The sequence below is a fragment of the Diadema antillarum genome, unplaced genomic scaffold (assembly GCF_040938485.1).
Source record: "Diadema antillarum isolate AM-2024a unplaced genomic scaffold, OU_Dant_1.0 scf00000126, whole genome shotgun sequence".
In the NCBI taxonomy this organism is placed as follows: Eukaryota; Metazoa; Echinodermata; class Echinoidea; order Diadematoida; family Diadematidae; genus Diadema; species Diadema antillarum.
The window spans coordinates 1,473,549-1,493,112 of NW_027271015.1; the positions used below are offsets into that span (position 1 = coordinate 1,473,549).

Genomic DNA, 19,564 nt, shown 5'->3' on the forward strand with positions numbered 1-19,564 from the left:
CTATTATCCTGTCACCTCCTTCCGGACCAGTGAAATAGTCTATCCCATCTCTGAACATGACACTGCATACAGTGGGCTGTTCGGGGATGGGATGTCCTTGAAAATTGGGAGGAACTTCGATAAGTATTGCACGTTCCGGGAGAAGGGATACAAAAATACACAATAAATAAACAAACACAAATGTATATCATGAAATTACGTAAATCGTATCTTTCGTTGTCCACTGATATTTTATATATATAAGAGAGGGTTCAATGATATATGCAGCGTATGAATCCCTAAACATAGCCGACAGTGGCTTGTATCAAGGTTCTCACCATACATAGAAACTTTTAAATTCATGTTCCAGTCCTTCAGACCTTTTCTATGGTCATCGTCATTGTGTCATTTTGACCACTGACTGAAAATGGGTGCAAAACACACATTTTGGCTCTTTTTTAAAATCCGATAAATGCCCAATAATGTGGCTGACCAAGATGTATCACCCCCGCTGCTCTTAGGGTCCCTCGTCTAGACTAGACGATGTCAGAGCTTGAATTTTGACACGCTGTCCACCGGCTGTCCACCGGACAACTCACTGGTCTCGTAGGAATCTATATCCCAGAGTGTCCGTATTACATTCAGTAAGTATTGACTTCTTCCAGATGTCTATGGCTATGCCAAAGTTGAGTTCTGCATTGCAAATATACATCCCGTTTCTGGGCTGATTGTAATACAACGTTATGCACCAGGACGTTATAATGATCAGTCTGATAACCCAGTCTTTCTTTCTTTTTTCTTTCGCGGTGACAATGACATGCAAAACAAACAGCAGCGCATGGTTTTGTAATAGATAGAAACCTAACCGCCGACCGTCTGGTTTTTCCTGGTGAAAACGTAGCAAGGTAGGTCGACGACACCGCTGCCGTTGACGAAGCTGTAGATCGCTGTGCCCGACGACATGAGAGCAGCCAGCAGAGCAACGATCACGATGACAACGTGGACGGTGTTGGTAAGGCAGATGGGAATTCTGTAGAGAGATGCAGAAACAATGGATTTCTTTACAAGGTTATGTATTGGTGTTGGTCCTTTTGGATTTTAAACAATCTCCTGTCAAAACAACGCCATCCTTTTTTAAATTGGAGTGGCTATGTGTTTGTGTATCCCTGTCAAAGTCTCACGCTCTCCGTCACACGAATTATCAGAGTATACGAATTTGCCCAATACGGAGGTCAAGCCGACTCTTGAAATGCAAGAGTGCACCCATCCAGACCAGATCATTTCGCGCTCAGCGAAAATACAATCATATTCAGCTTTCCATGCGAAATCAGTACATTTTACTTCTGAAGTGGTTATAGTATGAACTATGATTTACATGCTTGATACGCTAAGGTCCTGGGATTCCCTATACATATTTTATCTGATGTGTAAAGGATGCTTACAGAGAGATGAAGGACCAAACATCTGAGCCCTGATCAAGGCACTAAGAGTCTTTTATTTACTGTCATTTGCTGCCATATCAAATGAGTTATTTTGCTGTACTTGCTTGATAAAGACAGACACACAATAACTTAATTTACAAGTCCAAATAACATTCGATGACCCCACAAGAATCGACTGGGTCACTGGGTCGTCTGCCTGATAGCTGCACACTTATTCATGTCAAAGTGAATATCGGACGGAACAACTATTCGTTGAAGCATGCAGTCTTATCTTTAAAGAAAAAGATGTAATTGATGTAAACAAAATTTCGATATCCTGGCATGTATGTATTTTCATTTAAAGTGTAAATTCAGATTACTAGCGAGAATTTTAAACAAAAAAAAAAAGGATCCTTACAGTTTATTCGTTCAAGCATGTGTGTGTTTGTTTTATGTTTAACAGAGCCCAACTGAAAACGCCGTTCATTTCCCCGAATTTTCTGTCCTGCACAAATAATTAATGAATCCATAATAGTTGTTCACGTGGTATGTTGCAACGATCATACTTTTCTGTTCATTTCAGCTGAAGCTATTGGGTTTCGAATGAACGCCATGAAAATATAATAAAACAAAAGAACAGGAACGGGAGGGACACTTTACTTTGTATAGCTGCCAAGCTGTTTGTTAATCTCATTCAAATTTTCTGACGCGATTTTCTCCTACCAAATTCATCGTCATCGTCGGATATTGGCTTTGCTCCGGAAAAAAGGTTTCTGAGCAGCTCTTGACATATCCGTTGTCACTCTTAGTGTCCAGAAACCCGTCTTAATACTATGAGGTCTTCATAGGGCAACTTACATGCTATCTGGAGGTACGGTCATTGGTTCCATCCGGACCAGCTTGGAGTATATCACGCTTGGCAAGATGAAGTTAACGACAGCGACAAGTGGCCCGCCCACCAGAGGAAGAAATGTCGTGAAGTGCGGGAAAGTTGAGGCAATAAAGAGCAGGAGGAGCACGTAGATAGACCGCAGGAGTGGCCGCTTCCACGTGAATTCTGCGGGAACAGAACAGAATACGTTGAAACCAGACTTACTGCCTCTAGAAAGCATGCCTTAATGCTACACAATTTATATTCCAGGTTCCGAATATTCATTCTGTTGTTTGGACTCAGTACATCATTTTTTTTTAAATACAAGTATAGATAAAATACACATCAACAATCAATGTAACACATAATTTCTACATCAAATTGTACATTGTTTCATGTTTATCACTGTGAACCGCAAGAAGCCTTGATTTGAACTTTTTCAATAACATTTAATTTCGAATTTAACATGTCAAAATCCCAGGACAAGAAATGCAACCATGTTCTAAAAACAATTCTACGATTTCCAAGTACTGAAAACAAAGTCACTTTAAGTAGAGAGCTTGCGGTGTATGATCCCCAAACCCACACACACACACACACAAATGCACATACAAACTATGTCATTATGAGAACTTATCAAATCTCTTGCACTTTTCCTCACCATATGGTATATTGAAGAAATCCTCCGCATCTTGAAAAAAGGGATTGGAGGTAATGATGATGACGGGTATTGTGTATATCATCATGAGGATAATGAAGGGAATCCGGATGAAATTGGACGTCACCAAGTCTAGGATATTGTCCAAATTCTTCTCCTTGAAAGCTTCCCCATAAATGACGACACATGCTATTGTGGTGGGAAAGTAGAGTAGCGCCATCACTGCCAGTACCACAGAAAACGGGACAGAAAAGACGATAAATTAGTGTTTTCTATAATTCTCATATTCAGAGCAACTTTCAAGGTTTATAATACAATTTAATATCCTCCTCCCTGCAAAGCTGGTGTTTCTTCTTTGTATCATTATGGGAAGAAGATATCCCGAAGGAATCAATTTCCAGAACACGATACATAATACTTGCAGAATTTATATCAATCTGATAAATAACATTTTAAGATTGAACTCTAATATCGGGAACCGTGTCTTAAAGACACACGATGAGTAATTCCTGCTCAAATAGTTGAGTAGTTAACCAGACAGAATTGTTGCAGAGATCCAGAAGGTTCTACGTGGAACACAGCATATTGGTGTCAGGATCCGCAGCGGAGGCACGTACCGCGCTTTAATAGTTAATTTTACACGACTTACTTAATAGTGTTGAAGCACTGTTGTTCACGTACAACAATGATAATGGAGGCGTCACACTATCCCTGGACCCCGTTGCTAGAAACTTTGCGTTTAAACGCAACTTGCAACTGATTGTCACTGGCCAATCAAAATCATTGTTGCATGCATGTCTTCTTGATAGGGCAGACCCTGAGCCAATCAGAATGGTTGTTTCAAAATTAGCAATTATTTGCAATTAATTGCAACTTTCTTGCAACGGGGCCCTGGAGTTGAGCGAAGATGAACACACACAATGTCCCAATAGTGACACAAGATGGCCATACGAATATAGAATTTTCAATTTCGCGCAAAGTTAGTTGGTTAAAGCCGATCAAAACCAAATCAAGTACTATCTCTTGTTAGCAGCCCGAGGAACCCCGCCGGCGGTAAGTCATGCGATGGCCTTACGATCCCCTCATGAATTATTTCGATGTTAATCGACGATCAGAGCCAAATTTGGAAATTTCCTTTAAAATCTGTCCATCTTTGCTCGACTTCGCGAGAGTGTGACGCCTGCAAGAAGGAAATGTTCCACTTCGGCTCTGATCGTAAAAACATCGGGTCATTCGTTAGGACATCTTAAAGCCATCATAACACTGCCGGCGGAGTTTCTCAGGCTCGTTACAAAAGGTCGTGCTTTTTGCTATAGTTATTGACCAGCTTTTAAGTATTTTCGGTGCTAACTTGGCGCGAACCGAAAATTCCATATCCCTATGGCCATCCTGTGCCGATTTCGGGACTTCGGCTCTGATCGTAAAAACATCGGGTTATTCGTTAGAACATCTTAAAGCCATCCTAAAACTGCCGGCGGAGTTTCTCAGGCTCGTTACAAAAGGTCGTGCTTTTTGCTATAGATATTGACCAGCTTTTAAGTATTTTCGGTGCTGACTTGGCGCGAACTGAAAATTCCATATCCGTATAAAATGGCCATCCTGTGCCAATTTCGGGTCGGTGTGACGCCAGACTTAACACGTATAGTAGGCCCACTTTATCTTTAACAAGGAGGCCACCTGGCATCCAAGAAGAAAAACTTTGCGGTTAATGCTAATGATTCGTATTTCTTGAAATACAATTGTAGCAGCATTAATCAAATCAAGGCCGTAGCTCAATCTCTGCATTGATCATGGTCCCAAAGGTCCCTTGACTTCTTCCTGAGTGTCTTCACTGTCGAGACCATTACTCACCTCCGTAACCCCATAAGACACTCTTGGTGAAGTCCTCAGGACTCTTCATGTCGTGCTGTACGGTCGGATAGACGGACTGCCCCGCGTAGGCGAACACGATGTCGCCAACAGCAGAGAAGAAAGCGACCACGTTCACTTCCATGTCATGATGGATCTTGTACTTGTCGTGATCGAGACTTGCCCCCACGAAGAGGAAGATCGACGCCGCGGTAGCCGTAGCAATCGCAAAATATCCCACAAACCTGATGAGGTGTAAGCATAATGATCAGAATGTTCTTCAAGCTTCAGCTGATCCCTTTCATACAAACTACCGGTTGATTATTCAATGACCACAAATGCATATTATAATAGACGACGAATAGCGGGGCAGGGAACATGTGGAACTTTTTATCTGGGGGATTTAGACTAGTGGGGATAGAAGTCCCGGGATAATCGAGGGACTTGTGACCTTTTTGAAAGAGCACCAAATCCTGAGATTACAGCGTTCTATACATTGTCATCAGCAAGGGTCATCTTTTTTATCATTTATCATTATGATAGTAACAAAACTATGAGAACATCTGGAACTTATCACAAAATCTCGTGTCATTACTATTTTCCGTCTGTCCGTCGTCTGACACTGCATAGCATACAAAATTCTATCCTGAGCGACTGCTGCACGATATCATGGTTCAACGATTTAAAATCGTACAGTTTTGTTTCGAATTTGTTGCCATGAAAACGACATGCTATGCAAGAACAAAACAGACGATCCCTGCAGAGGCGATATTGTCACTAAAGTTAAAGTGAGTCAATGTCATACTATGGTTTTTGTGACCAGGCTTTGTGATGCATGTAGTTGCCGTCACTTTTCAACATAAAACATGACGTCGTTGCAATACTACCGAAGCCAGGAGCAGCCTGAAACCGTACTGTCCATCGTCCCATCCATGTACTTTCATTATGAAACACGGCTGTGCTGTTATATTACAAGCGTTGGTTCATGAGACTCACCAGAAATCTTTCGGGGTCCCCATCCACAGCAGAGGGCAGACAAAGACAGAGATGATTGGTAGATAGATGCACGTTGTCAAAGTAATGCCCAGCGACTCGAGTAAGATGTGGAGATTGTCCGCGAGGATGAGCAGTCCAGTGGTGCAGATAGCAATGCCGTACAGGTAGAGCAGAATCGACGCCACCCGACTGCATGTGTGAGGAACAGATTGCAATGCGACACACACGATCATAACTCTTTGTTGGGCTTTACCATTTTTCGTCCATGCACGTTACTGGAAAACGCTATATAATATGACATTCCGAGTACTTCATAACGATTATGCACGTTGCCATTAATATGGATATCCTTCCTTCTTTCTTTCTTTGTTTTCAAGAGTCTTTTACGCGACAAAGCAATTCGTTTCAGACAAAGAGGACATGCCTTTATTTCTATTACCTGTACCTCATCGATCACGATGCTAACATAACAATGTAGTATGATTCATACACCATGTGCAATTTCACGTTTATATGGTGCACGATGTAACGGTGACGACTTACCGTCCCCAGGGACCGTATGCCTCGTAGGCGAGGGTCGGGTAGGGGTATCGGTTGATCTCAGTGCGATATTTGGAGTATCTTTGTCTGAGGAGGATCCAGCTCCGAGATAGGATGGTCCCGGAGAAGGCAGAGAGGAGGAGAGCTGCGATAGCGATGGTGAAGCCCCACGCTCCTGCTCGCGGGTGAGATAGAAAAGAAGTGACCAAGAGAGCACTTCTGAGTGATGATTACGTGCATGATCACAATCATTGTATACTATTTTCATTTCCGGGTTACTGAGGGCGACTAGCTCTCTCACCCTTGCCGAACTATAATCTACTCTGGTATACACTGCCAAGATGGATGTGCGGCGCTTTATTAAGTTCAGTAAGTTCAGTAAGTTCAGTAAATTTAAACTAATAATGCATATTATCGGCATTTGGGAGAGCACTATCAAGGTCAAGTATACTAGTAGTTTTTTACAACTGAATAAGGTCAAAGATGTCTGTAAAGACTCATTGATAGGGTTTAATCTGCTGGCCACACATTGCGAATCTAATTTTAATGTCTCACTATAGGTTTCTATACTAGATTTGTTGAAGTTATATATTTTCTTGATGCCAATAAATTAACTCTCATCATCTCACGCCGCATATAGGAGTTTATGACAATGTGTTGTCCGCGTTGGTTTGTTTGTTTGATTGTCTTTAAGCAACTTCACGAAAAAAAAAAGTTGACTGAATCAATATGCAGAAATGGGAAAAGGAACATTGCAGTCATTGGCGATGATCCAGATTGACGTCTAGATCCAAAGATTTCGAAGAATCCTACTTGATATCATTTCAAGATGGAAACAATGCTGACTAACATTAATTTTCATCATTATTTAAATTATCGTATAGTACAACAGATTATTGAGTGTTATACAACATTACTGATATAAATCAAAAGTTTTGTAACTGGAAATGCTTTGATGTTCAGTGGGACGTTTTGATTACACACGTGTACCGTAGAAGTAATGTGCACTGTGTTCGCTCTACTATGACGCAATATTTAGAGACAGCACAAGTATAAGTATTGTCTGAATAATATCTACAGATTAATAAGACTGACCTGGCCACGTATACCAGGAGGGTGGCTCACTAGAGGCTAATTATTGATTAGAATAAAAACGACTATAACAGGACAGAGCAGTGAACCGCCCGCACTTCCCTCAGCGAACCAACCTGCAACTTATGTATCACCATGGGAACGTAATTGTCTACAGCTTTAAACAGATGGTTGTTAAAATTACAATCATCATTCGAGTGGTTAGCTGATACTTAATGATGCGATAGACTCTACACGGGTGTAGATTAATGACACTTTTGAGCGCTGTCTGCGACAGAACAAAATTATACACGAAAGTGAAAATGAAATCACTTTTGCCTTTCTTGTATTAGAAAAAAAAATGTAAAGAATCTGTAGCTGACAACATCTCGTTTTCTTGTGGGAGGGTGAGGAGATGTCGATGGAACTACACATTCCATAGGCACCCCGTGTTCGAAAAGGAAGAGGCACACGAGTCCTTATGTTCAAGCTGATTTTGATACATGAATGAAACCAACATCAGAAGGGTAGAATTTCCACCTAATTTCCAGTCGAAAGTAAAATGAGAAATCATTGGGATTTTCAAGTTTCATGGGTTATTACGAAACAGTGGTATTGATGACGATTTTGTTCTATGAAATCAGATGAGGTGATGAAGTTCTTGTCTCACAGTACCTACACAGAACTCTTCACTATAATTTCCCTTGCTTTCTTTTGTTTTGTGTTTAAGAGAAGAGAATAGATTGTTCAGTTACTGTAAAGAATTTTGATGAATTAGCGAGGATCATTTTAAAGGAGCAAATTGTTGTCGTTTCATTTTTATTTTATTTCATTTCATTTCATTAATTAAGTTTCTACACAAGTTATACGGTGCTGTATTTGCAACATACATCCATGACAATGTAAAGACAGACATAAATTATAAGTTCAGAATATTAAGACGATGATAACATTTACATGACACAAAATAAACGGAAATCAATATCAAGTATACGTTACATTCATGATGCATGAATAATGTGTGCGGTGGGATTCTACATAGAAGCAGATGCTTGTGAGAGGAAGTGTTCAATTGCAGAAAAAGTGAAACACACTCAGTTACACTCATACACACACACTTAGTTCACTTAGTTGCTCCGTTACCAAGAAAAAATGCAAACCAATGGCAGATTTTGTGCGTTGATGACTTTCTTCGCCTCATCCATCCATTTTGCAGAGTAACGTGGTTACGACCGATATCTCGTTTCATAAAAATCAAGTCTGTAACTTCACATTTTTTAGTTGGGGGGGGGGGGGGTCTTTACGTTATTTCTGTTCTCGTCTAATTTACATACTCTGTTTCTTTAATCAGTTTAAAAACACGAAGAGTCATTTCACTTGAATGTATACCTTATCTAAAACAATTTTGGTGTAATACCTGTTCGCGCTACAGCTCCCGGTAAAATCTGGATCCCTAGACCGACAACCTTTCCGCTTATTAGTGACGTAGCGGTCATGATTGATAACCCGTCATGACTGAAATGCTGAAAGGCAAAAAATCGAAACATCAAACAAAAGAGTAAACTTCACAATAATAAAAACAGTCTCACAGCTTTCATGCAAATTTGAATTTGAAGTTCAAATGCCCCTGTACACTGGCTTACTGAACAGCATAGCATTCAAATTTCGTATCTGAATGGCAACTTCGCAGCATATCTTAATACAATAACGGCATAAAGAATCGGTGATACCGATTACATCATGTTATCATGTCATCATGTTATCGGGCAATTGCCCGAGGTACCCGATGTCTGCTTGACGCTCGCTCCACCTTACGTCCGTAAAGTTAGAATTCGTGTAAAAATGAAAATGAAAGTTAGGAAGGAAGATAACAGGATGTGTATTTTATAAGCATGGACTCTTTCTGTCCTAATTGTATTGAGATATAGACCTAATATACTCACTTCTGTATAAAAATCTCACGCGCATACAAACCTGAGGTTTACTCGTACATAGCAACAGGTATTTTTTCGTGTGTGTGTGATCCGATGTACTGGGCATATGATATTATGTGACAAGATGTTGTTGTTGTTGTATTTGAGGAGTGTCATTCACATTTGAATATTTGCGCCTTAATCTGCGTAATATCAATACTTTGCATAAAATAAATTTCTCAGAAAATAAACTGAATACTTCGCAATCATATTTATGCGCGGGGATTTGTCTGCTGTCATAGGGTTAGGGCAGATAAGATGTTGGTCTGTAGCATATTCTTTGGTCAAGCATTCGGAAGTTGTTCCTGTCAACCATTTTGACTGGGGATTGGCCGCCATATAGCAGCTACTGAAACATGATTATTTGGAATCTAATGTTGAAACAATTTCGTGGGAGCGGGGGGGGGGGGGGGGGGGGAGAGTAGCAGGTGGATGAAATCACTCGGTCTAGGTGGTAAACAAAAGAAACACGTACACTGTAAAAAATTTGTTTAGTTTCTAAACACCTAACTAAACACTTTTCTGTGACAGTTTAAAAACACTGCGACGCGTTTATATATTAAACATGTTTAGGAACTAAACACATGCTGTGTTTATTTTCTGCACACCCTAGGTGTTTATCACACACACATGTTTATGTTTTAAACGGTTCTGATGTTTAAAAACTAAACACCTGCTCTGTTTATAGCCTAAACACCAAACGTTTACACCATAATCACTCACAGTGTTTAAATACTAAACACCGCACAGTCACATAATCACCCACAATGTTTAAGATCTAAACACTGAACCAAAAAATAAACATGACGCACTGTTTACGATGTAAACACTGCGACATGTTTATTCGCTGTGACAGATTAAAAACACTGCGACATGTTTATTTGCCATTTGAGTGTTTATTCTCAGAACACATGTCTGATTTTTAGATCGATCACAAAATTGCATACACTGAACATGTGACATGTTTACATATTAAACATCGCAATTTCTCAGTGTTTATATGAGACATGTTTACACCTTATACATGCTGAGTGTTTATATGAGACATGTTTACACATCATACATGGTAATTTCCACGTGTTTATATGAGACATGATTACACATCATACTTTCATACATGCTAATTTCTACGTGTTTAAATGAGACATTACTCATCATGCATGTTAATTCCCATGTAATTATTAATGTAAAGTGGATTGTTTCCACTTTTGCATGGAATGAGATAAACGCATAACATTATATAGAATTTACCCAGTGATGTACCAAATCATCAGCACACTTACAACGCATAATACCAGGGAAGACCTGGGTTAGCTTTCACAAACATTTTGGCTACAAGAGTCAAAGGCACTTCTCTGAATGTAAGTTATCAAAACATCAGTCAAAGCTTGGGCAATATCTGATAAATAATAAGTTAAAATCCTTTAAAGGGGAAATCGAGTCCAATAAATAAGATAGTCTGATAAAAAAGAGTAAAATCTTACAAGTTTAACAGTAAAAATTTGAATGAAATCGGATGAAAAATAAGGAAGTTATAAAATTTTGAAGTTTTGCTAATTTCTGCAAAGCAGTTAAAAGTGGATATGAATATGCAAATGAGTGAGTTGACCATGTCATAACCTCACAATTTTCCATTGATCGTGCACAAAAAAAAATGATGAAATTCAATGTTTATGTTAATGAAATGTGAAAGATTATGGTATTGCTGGTTGAATAACTTCAGAAAGTGATCAGTTAGATATATCAGGACTTGAGCCTCGGGAATAATTGCGTTTGGATGAAAAACTTTAAATTAAGTAAGTGGGGAATGACATGCCCCCGTTGCCATTTGCATATTCATAATTAACCATTCAAGAACTGTTTCCTCAAAAATTAGCGAAACTTCAAAATGTCATAACTTCCTTATTTTACATCCGATTTCGATCAAAATTTTACCAATGAACTCTTAATATTTTACTCTTTCTTATCAGACTAACTTGTATTTTCACTGGATATCCCCTTTAGATATTGCCATGTTTTGCTATACGACACCATACTGAGTTAAATGCAAGATACCTGGGAGTCACTGGCCTGTACAGGAAGACGTAAATGAAATTCTCTCCTATACAGACAGTAAAGTTTGTATATGCAGGAAATGGCACACAACTCATTTTGGAGAAAAAACAATATTGCATTTAACAATTACTTTTCAGTTACATGTAATTCTTGGCCTACTTTCAAGAATTGCCGTCTTTCCACTGTATTCAGCACTAATTCTTAGTATTGTAAAACAAACTAATAAACTTGTTGATTGTGAATTGCAACTCAACGCTTCGGAAGCTTGACATATATTATGTAACACCTCTAGGAACATAACTGCAGTCTGTGAACAAATTCAAGATTGCATCAATTATTGGCAAAGTACTTTGGGTACCCGAACCAGATTAGGCTCACGGCAAATTATACCATGCACAACACTATGGTCGTATTGGTACTGATCAGGGAGTATAGATGATGCACTCCATCATAAAGAGACCCCCCCCCCCCCAAAAAAAAAAAAAAAAAAAAAAAAAAATGTTTTCACTGTATTTAGCCTGTGGTGAACATCTGCACTCCCTGATCAGTACCAATAATGGAACTTAAATACATACATGATATTGTTCTTTTCACTGCGACGATCACTAAAAGTACATGTAGGCTAACAGTACTGTATGGATTTTTCACTTTTGCTATTTTGAGAGAAATATTAGAATGTTTATAGTGGATTTCAAAGGGTGAGTGAGAAAAAAAATTCTACAACTGTACCTTGCTAGAACCTTGGAGAAAGAAGTCAAACTCAATGGGTATACATGAATAGTCTATTAGAGTCTAATCAGTCTCATCATACTCCACATAATCATGGTATGGAGGGCTACTTTCAATCTCGACACAGCAGAATTTTTGGTAAATACAGGAGGATATGAACAAAGAAAAAATAATGCATTGCAACTGGAGGCGGGAGGGTATGCAAGGCTGTCATGAACACGCAATGTTATCAGCAAGACTCCTCCCTTGTCAATTTGTCAGTCAGTTGCAAGACTCCTCCCTATTCTCCATACATGTTGTACTACATTTCTAATACCTCTCTCCATGTGACCGATTTCAAGAATATCTTAGAAAGAAAATATTAACTACCGAATACTGCATTTCCTATCAGGTCTACAAGAAAATTGCAAAGAATTCCGAACAAATACAACTACTGGCCTCTTATTTGCGTCCAATATCTGCTGATTGTATTAGGAAGCACCTGAGGGGAAAAAAATGAAATGGCAGATATTTTGATTTGATTTGTTTTGATTTCTATATTCCTTTTTGCACAAGAATATAACAGAAAGCCAATCGAACAAAGTTCTTGAGTAATATCTTAACAGTGAATTACAAGGACATTGGTTGATGAATAAAATGAAGTGAATAAAACTGTTTTTCTTAATATAGTGCAAAACGATTTCGAGCAAGTGTCTTTACATATTAGATAAAATTACAATTTTACGTACCAGCTGTTAAAAAAAGACAATTACACATATCTATGAGCAATGAGAATGCAGGTGACCATTATCGTAAGCACAGAGGACAATAGAAATGCTTTGTTTTGGATATCCCTGCCATTTCAAAACCAATTTTCATCAAATAAGCATTGAATTCCTCTTCGAATTATATAGGCCCCCTACCTTCACATTTCTTTAGAGGTTCGTCATTATGTAATACACACACGCATACACACACACGGAGAACTGAAGCCCTATCGCATACAAAACCCTATCATCCCCCATATGATTTACTTTATGCTAGTATACAGGTTTACATGCACACTGTCAGTGAAGAAAAAAAAACAATAGAAAGGTTGCTCTAACAGGTGGGATGCCTCCTAATAGGTCTGTAGTCCATCATGACGATGTGAGACATCACATGGCTAGCGGGAAAAAGATTATTAATATTCAAAATTGTTATCCATGGTTCATTTCCTTCATATGGCATGTAGGCCTATAGATATACTGTATACATGTATCAGTATATCTTGCGATGTCCTTGTAATCCTCAGATGTTTGCACTTTTAGACGGGGTGTATAGTAAAGCGCATGCATCTTTCATTCTAATCCAGACAGGTTTGGCGTGATCCCTGATCAATTCTTCCATGACGTACTGGTGCTGGTAAAAAGAAATGATTACACAAGGAAAACAAATCAGTTGGCTTTGCAATACAATGGACTTAACTGCTCCCATAGATTCTGAAAATGAATGGGTAGCAAAGAAGTTGACTGAATCCATAAAGCAAGTTCAAATTTAAAGGAATGACAGAATCCCTTCGTCACATTAGCACTTAGTGTCTTGCGTCAGTTTTTACTTACTTTGCTGAATTTTCTGGACATAGTTCAAGTCTTTTTTGTTGTTGTTGCTTCTTTCTTATTCATCATCATTATCAAGCAGAGTTACGACCATTACTGTATCTTTGTCTCTTGGGTGAAGATTTTCACACCTGTAATTTACACTTTCAACAATATTTGCAATAAATCAATTTTCCATATTTATTTTAGGTAATGGAATTGATTCGGGAGTCGGGAGTAGGTCCCCCCCCCCCCCAAAAAAAAAACAAACAAACAAAACAAAACAAAACAATCACAAAACAAAACAAACAAACAGACAAACAAACAGAAGAACTTAAAGCATCTAAAATCTGCATTTTATAGAAAATCATTCACATGCCCTTCAAGTACATAATATTCATTGATTTGGCTCTGCAATTCTGAGTACTTACTTGATTTCCACTTTCCACATGGGTAGTATACAATGATGTACTAGACCTCCCCAGTTGATTTACTCTGCTGACTGCAGCATGCCTCGTTCTCTGCCAGCAGAGGTAATGTCTTGCAGAATTTATACAGTCGTCAGGACATCATCGTCACCCACTTTGGTGTCATCGGCATCCCTTTCCAAGACATCCTATTCTTACGGGCTTTACATTCAATTTTCACCACCTGTTGAGTTATGAAGAATTTACAGGGAATACAACTGAATTTCACTCATAATATAGTCACTAAACCATCGTCATTCACATGATAGATACTTCATAACGTCGTAAAAGATACAGTGAGTTTACCCGCTAGGCCTAGTTTACCCATAACTACGGTACTGGTAATCTGTAGAGTGTAGGCCTATTGTAACGTTAACAACACTAACACGTTACAGTTAGAGCGTTCCCCGTTCTATAAACGTTAACCGTTAGATTTAGAAATAGAAAACTAAAACAAACGAGCAAAATCTTTAAGGGCGTAGCCTATTTCTACGCCTACTACAGTTGTACATTAAACGAGGGCAATTTTGCAATAAATCTTGTTATTCACCGACTTAGCAGACTTAGCAGACTTACCACTTTCATGCAGGCCGGCCAGGCTAGAACTTTATTGCTTCGACGCCATCTTAGCTAGATCCGCTCCTTGGCCTTTAGCTTTATGCAGTAACAGTCAGTGCAGTCGATCGAGTCGTAAGTACAGTGTACAAGTGTAGTGTGCCAAGCAACGAATGCGCACGTACTGTAAGCCTACGCACATCACGCTGTGCTAGCTAGGGCAGCACCAGCCAGCCAATCAGACAGATCCATCCGTACAGGTACGTACGCGCACATCTTCTTTCCCGCCAATTGTGCATTGATTATGGTCATAATATGCATAGCACGAGTGTGTGCTAGAAGCGCACGCACAGAGCACCACTGCGTGCGTTGTGGCCGCGGCCGTCATGTCCCATGCGCTGCTGACTACTTGTAGAGTACGAGTATCACAGTGTTTATGCTAAACATGTGCGGTGTTTAGAACGTGTTTACGAGGCGTTCTAAATGTAAACGCGTCTGTTTACCCTGACAGTAGAAGTGTTTAGGCCTAACCAACAAACATTTGGGTAATGCCCTAAACCATGAACGAAATCAAAGGCAATTCCCATTTTTTTTTCTAGCAGTTAAAATATAGGACTGTACATGCGAAACCAAAATATAAATTTATTACAGTTGTGTTACATATTTTTAGGTTATCCTTTTTCCTTATTGATTAGGCATTTCCATGAAAGGCCTAAAACATGAATTATTTCATAGTGCATTTTGATGTCGTAACAGTTTCCACTTTCTCGTGATAAAAGGAAACTAGAAATTGCAATTTACACACCATTTCCAACACTTTTACATATATATATATGGACATATTGAGATTAACATAGCGTGACCAGAATAAACACTCCAACTAAACACTCCAAGCTAAACACTTTAACTCTCAATACTTTAAACGTGCTATACACACCGGGTGTTTAGATGTTAAACAAAGTGTTTATATTTTTAACACTGTGTTTAGTTCATAAACATGTCGCATGTCGCATTTTTTACAGTGTAGTATTGGATAAATTCACATCTTAGTTTGTGGAGTACTATTGTACCTGTCATTTTCATCAAAGCATAGATATGCCAACTTACTGCCGAATGCGTGGTCGTTTTCTCTATGTGCGAAGCCGAGGCTTGGTCCGCGAGGGCCTGCGCGCCGTACGACTTCTTTCGCTCGATCAGAGGATAGCCCGGGACGGGCTCTGCAGCGGTCGCCATGACCCGGAGATGTGCTTGAACTATGAAATCTGTGAAGTGAAAGTTAGTAAGTTCAGATTTTAAACTCGCACGTGATGCAAACAGAGATACAAATATCCATGAGTGTATCAAACTCATTATATTTTATACAAATTATATACATCCACGTGTAAATACAGTTATAATAATACACATGCACAAGTGGTTTTAATGGTGGCCCTGGGCCACCAGAAGTAGACGTCGGGTCACCACTTTTTAAGAAAAGATAAGGCGTGTGCGATACATTGCATCTCATGGGCGTGGCTCAAAACATCTCCATTCTACATTCAGTGGTTATGAACATTCTTTTTAATCGCTTTTTTTTCATGTCCTTCCACTCAAACGCTATAATCGATATGTGTGTGTGTGTGTGTGTGTGTGTGTGTGTCTGTGTCTGTGTCTTCGTCTGTGTCAGTGTGAGTGTGTGTGTGTGTGTGTGTGTGTTAGTGTGACTGTGTGTGCAGGTCGCACCTTATGCCTAGACGTTAGTAGGTGGCATGTTAGGCTACTCGAATAGAGCAGGTCACCATGTGACCTACACTATACGATGCTCTATACCAATTATGTGTAAATGTTTTGCTTTATCTATTGACCAGGTATCAAGGTGATTTGAAATATTAACATATTGTTGACATAATCTGACATAGATTAAACGAAGGTATGAATTAAGTGATTGGTCCTATTCATCACTCTGGATGTGCCAAGCCACCGGAAAAGTTAAGCCGATATTCAAAACAACTACGCGTGACGAATGGAAAATGCGAGGTCTTGTGTATTCTTGTCACGAGAGTTTACGAAAAAAGATACAAACAAAAACAAAACAATATTACTGTCGTCCGTTTGAAGATACAGATAAGGGTTCCACAAATAAATACCCGGCAAGTCAGAAATACCGGACCGTCTGCGTTGCTCACTCTATAGGTAAAAACTGGTTATAAAGTGAATAGTGCAACCAAGGATTACAAGATCTAACGGGGAAACAATGATGCATTCGAGATAATAAGCTCTCGTAATCAAACTGTATCAGATTTTTTACGCTCCTCTACCATTCCTTTCTTTACACCCGACGTTTCTTTCCTTCCCAAAGACGGAGACATCGTGGAACTTACGAAAATATCATTGTGTTTGTTTTTTCCAAACGTTGTACATGTATTACATTGAGAATCAAAACGAATATCCATCGCAAAAGACCGGTTTACACGTAAACACATTTTTATCATTTTTTTTTGTTGCATACCTCCAGTAAAGGTCAAGTTGCTCCTGACGACAATGCACGAGGATTGAAAAATGTTTCCCGACATGGCAACAGCTCAAGCATTCGACCTGAATTCCAGGTATTGTGTTTGAATGACAACTTTGTCGGAGCAGGTGAATGCAAACTTTCGTTTTAATACTGGGTTCTCCTGGAGGAAAAATGTCCATGAGTACTGAATACTGAATACTGTTAGTATACCAGTCCAGAGTACTTCTTTTCGACTAATGAACTGTTTTTGTGATATAAGGATTTTGCTGAATAATTTCCACCGTGTGCATGGTAAACTTGCAATGTATACTTCCCGCTGTAGAGACTGGGATTGGTGTCTATACTAACGGAACTGTGTGTATGCTGCCGCCTGTGCCATATGGTGTGCGGAGGAGGAATGCTCACCGTATTGGGAAAATCATGTCGTTACCAGTATCACCTTACACACAGAGAGTTCCGCATGCACCACAAACTCACAGAATACAGTAAACCCTAACCTCAACCTCAACACGTTATCACTAAAGCTAAGGTCTATGATAGGGGCAAGAGTCCCTAGAAATAACATGCGCTACCCTTGTTTCTCAGGTCTTGGATTACTTAGATTTGAATAATAGAATTCAAAGCACACAATATTACCCCAACCCTAAGACAACCATTGGGACTCATGATTGCTTTTAGGTTCAATTTTAGTACGGGGGGGGGGGGGTACTTATCAAAATAATTCTTGCAGATTACGTATAGTCAGCTATGAAAAACGGCAATTAGTTTGGGGGAATCCGAATGTGAAAGCAACTAAGTTGAGCGGTGAAAATAAGCCAACTCTTATAGTACAGTATCAGTCATTATTGTACTATCCGCTTTCCTAAAAGTAAGACTCTATATTCATTCGTACTAGTCTAGACTATGTGCTATCCATTTATTTTTTGTAAGTAAAAACTTCAAAGACCTTAGTCTGTTTGAGGTTTGTCCTTGGGACTTACATTCTTACACAGGGGCCGCGGAACCAGGGGTGCAATTTTTTAAGAAAAAAAAACAAGAACGGGGAAAATCGGATAAAAGAAATAATAACACAGAGGGCTTTCCAAAGGTTCCGTCTTTAGATTCCACCTGTCTAAGGGGGAGGGGGGCTTACAGCCCTCCCCCACGCACCCACTCCCAAAATGGGGGGGGGGGGGCGTTCCGTGGCCCCTGTTACTTATGATTAATCATCGGAAACTTAACTCAATAATATTCATGAAGTAGTGACTGCATTGTGACAATCACATCCTAATAAGCTAATATCAATCTATAGATTTACATGTCTCACATACATTATATACCTCGAGGATAAGAGGCTATATTGGTGACCGAATAAATTACGAAGTTCTGACTTACCTATTACTTACGCTTGCGCGCAAACACTACCAACAGGAGAGCGAGATTCTGATAAAAACATGTCACATAATGTGGATGACTTTCATGGTAGTTGCCATAATCCGAATGAGAGCTTCGTTGAGAGTCGCATGATCCTGGCGACAGCTAAAGACAGATTATGCCCGTGTATTGAGGACTGCATTGGGAAAGACGCCACCTTTGACCAACACAATGCTGTCACCTGCACTCCGACATACACCTTGTTCACCCGTTACAGCACCGAATGTGTGTTGGAAGTATCGGTGTATGTGTGTGTGCGCATGTGCGCGTACTTCACGAATGCTGATTTCACGGATGGAACTTGGTAGAAGGTACTTTAAGAGTAATAGAAGCTATAGCGCTACTCTTTGGGTATTACAATTGAACTTCGCAGTTGCAGGGTGAAATCCTACCAGTGAAAGTGGGTGTTCATACAAGTAATCCATCCCAAGGGTGATATCTTCCAGCATATCGTATCACAGTTTACACGATAAGAGCCCTTGCAGATGTCAAGAGATTGATCAACTTACTCTCGGCGCCCTATAATAATATACCGACCAAGCGGAACATGATGTCAACTCTCCGCTACATGAAGACGGCTGTGGGAACTGAATGGAGCAAAATTTGCAGATGAAGGTAACCTTTGTCAAAGGGTCTCCGTGTGGACTGCTTTGGTTTAAGCAGAAGAAGGAAAAGAATTTCGTTACCACAGAAATTACAACCAGCTTTGAATTCTGTGGTCGTTTATGAGAATAGTCGATCCCCTGTAGCAACTACCAAGACCCAAAAAGATGACATTTGGAGATCAGTCTAAATTTCTTGACCATTTCTTGACTTGCGCCTTTGATTTACCCATTGGTACCAGGAATGGGTAGCAAAAATTAGAATCAATCGAAAGAGCGCCGTCAAGACCCGTGCACCTTCGTCTTGTCACTGACGGCCGAGCTTGGGCGAATTGG

General features: G+C 39.6%; 1 protein-coding gene across 1 annotated transcript; it reads right to left on the reverse strand.

The window, feature by feature from the left end:
* Positions 1 to 840: 840 nt before the first annotated feature.
* Positions 841 to 18,693, reverse strand: LOC139720323 (uncharacterized). Its single transcript, XM_071631688.1, has 9 exons — positions 18,588 to 18,693; positions 15,827 to 15,981; positions 8,802 to 8,907; positions 6,317 to 6,488; positions 5,774 to 5,962; positions 4,781 to 5,022; positions 2,933 to 3,151; positions 2,259 to 2,457; positions 841 to 1,009 (listed from the first exon to the last, which is right to left on the reverse strand). The coding sequence occupies exons 2-9, from the start codon at positions 15,950 to 15,952 to the stop codon at positions 841 to 843; spliced, it is 1,422 nt and encodes a 473-aa protein (XP_071487789.1). The 5' UTR covers positions 15,953 to 15,981; positions 18,588 to 18,693.
* Positions 18,694 to 19,564: the final 871 nt, after the last annotated feature.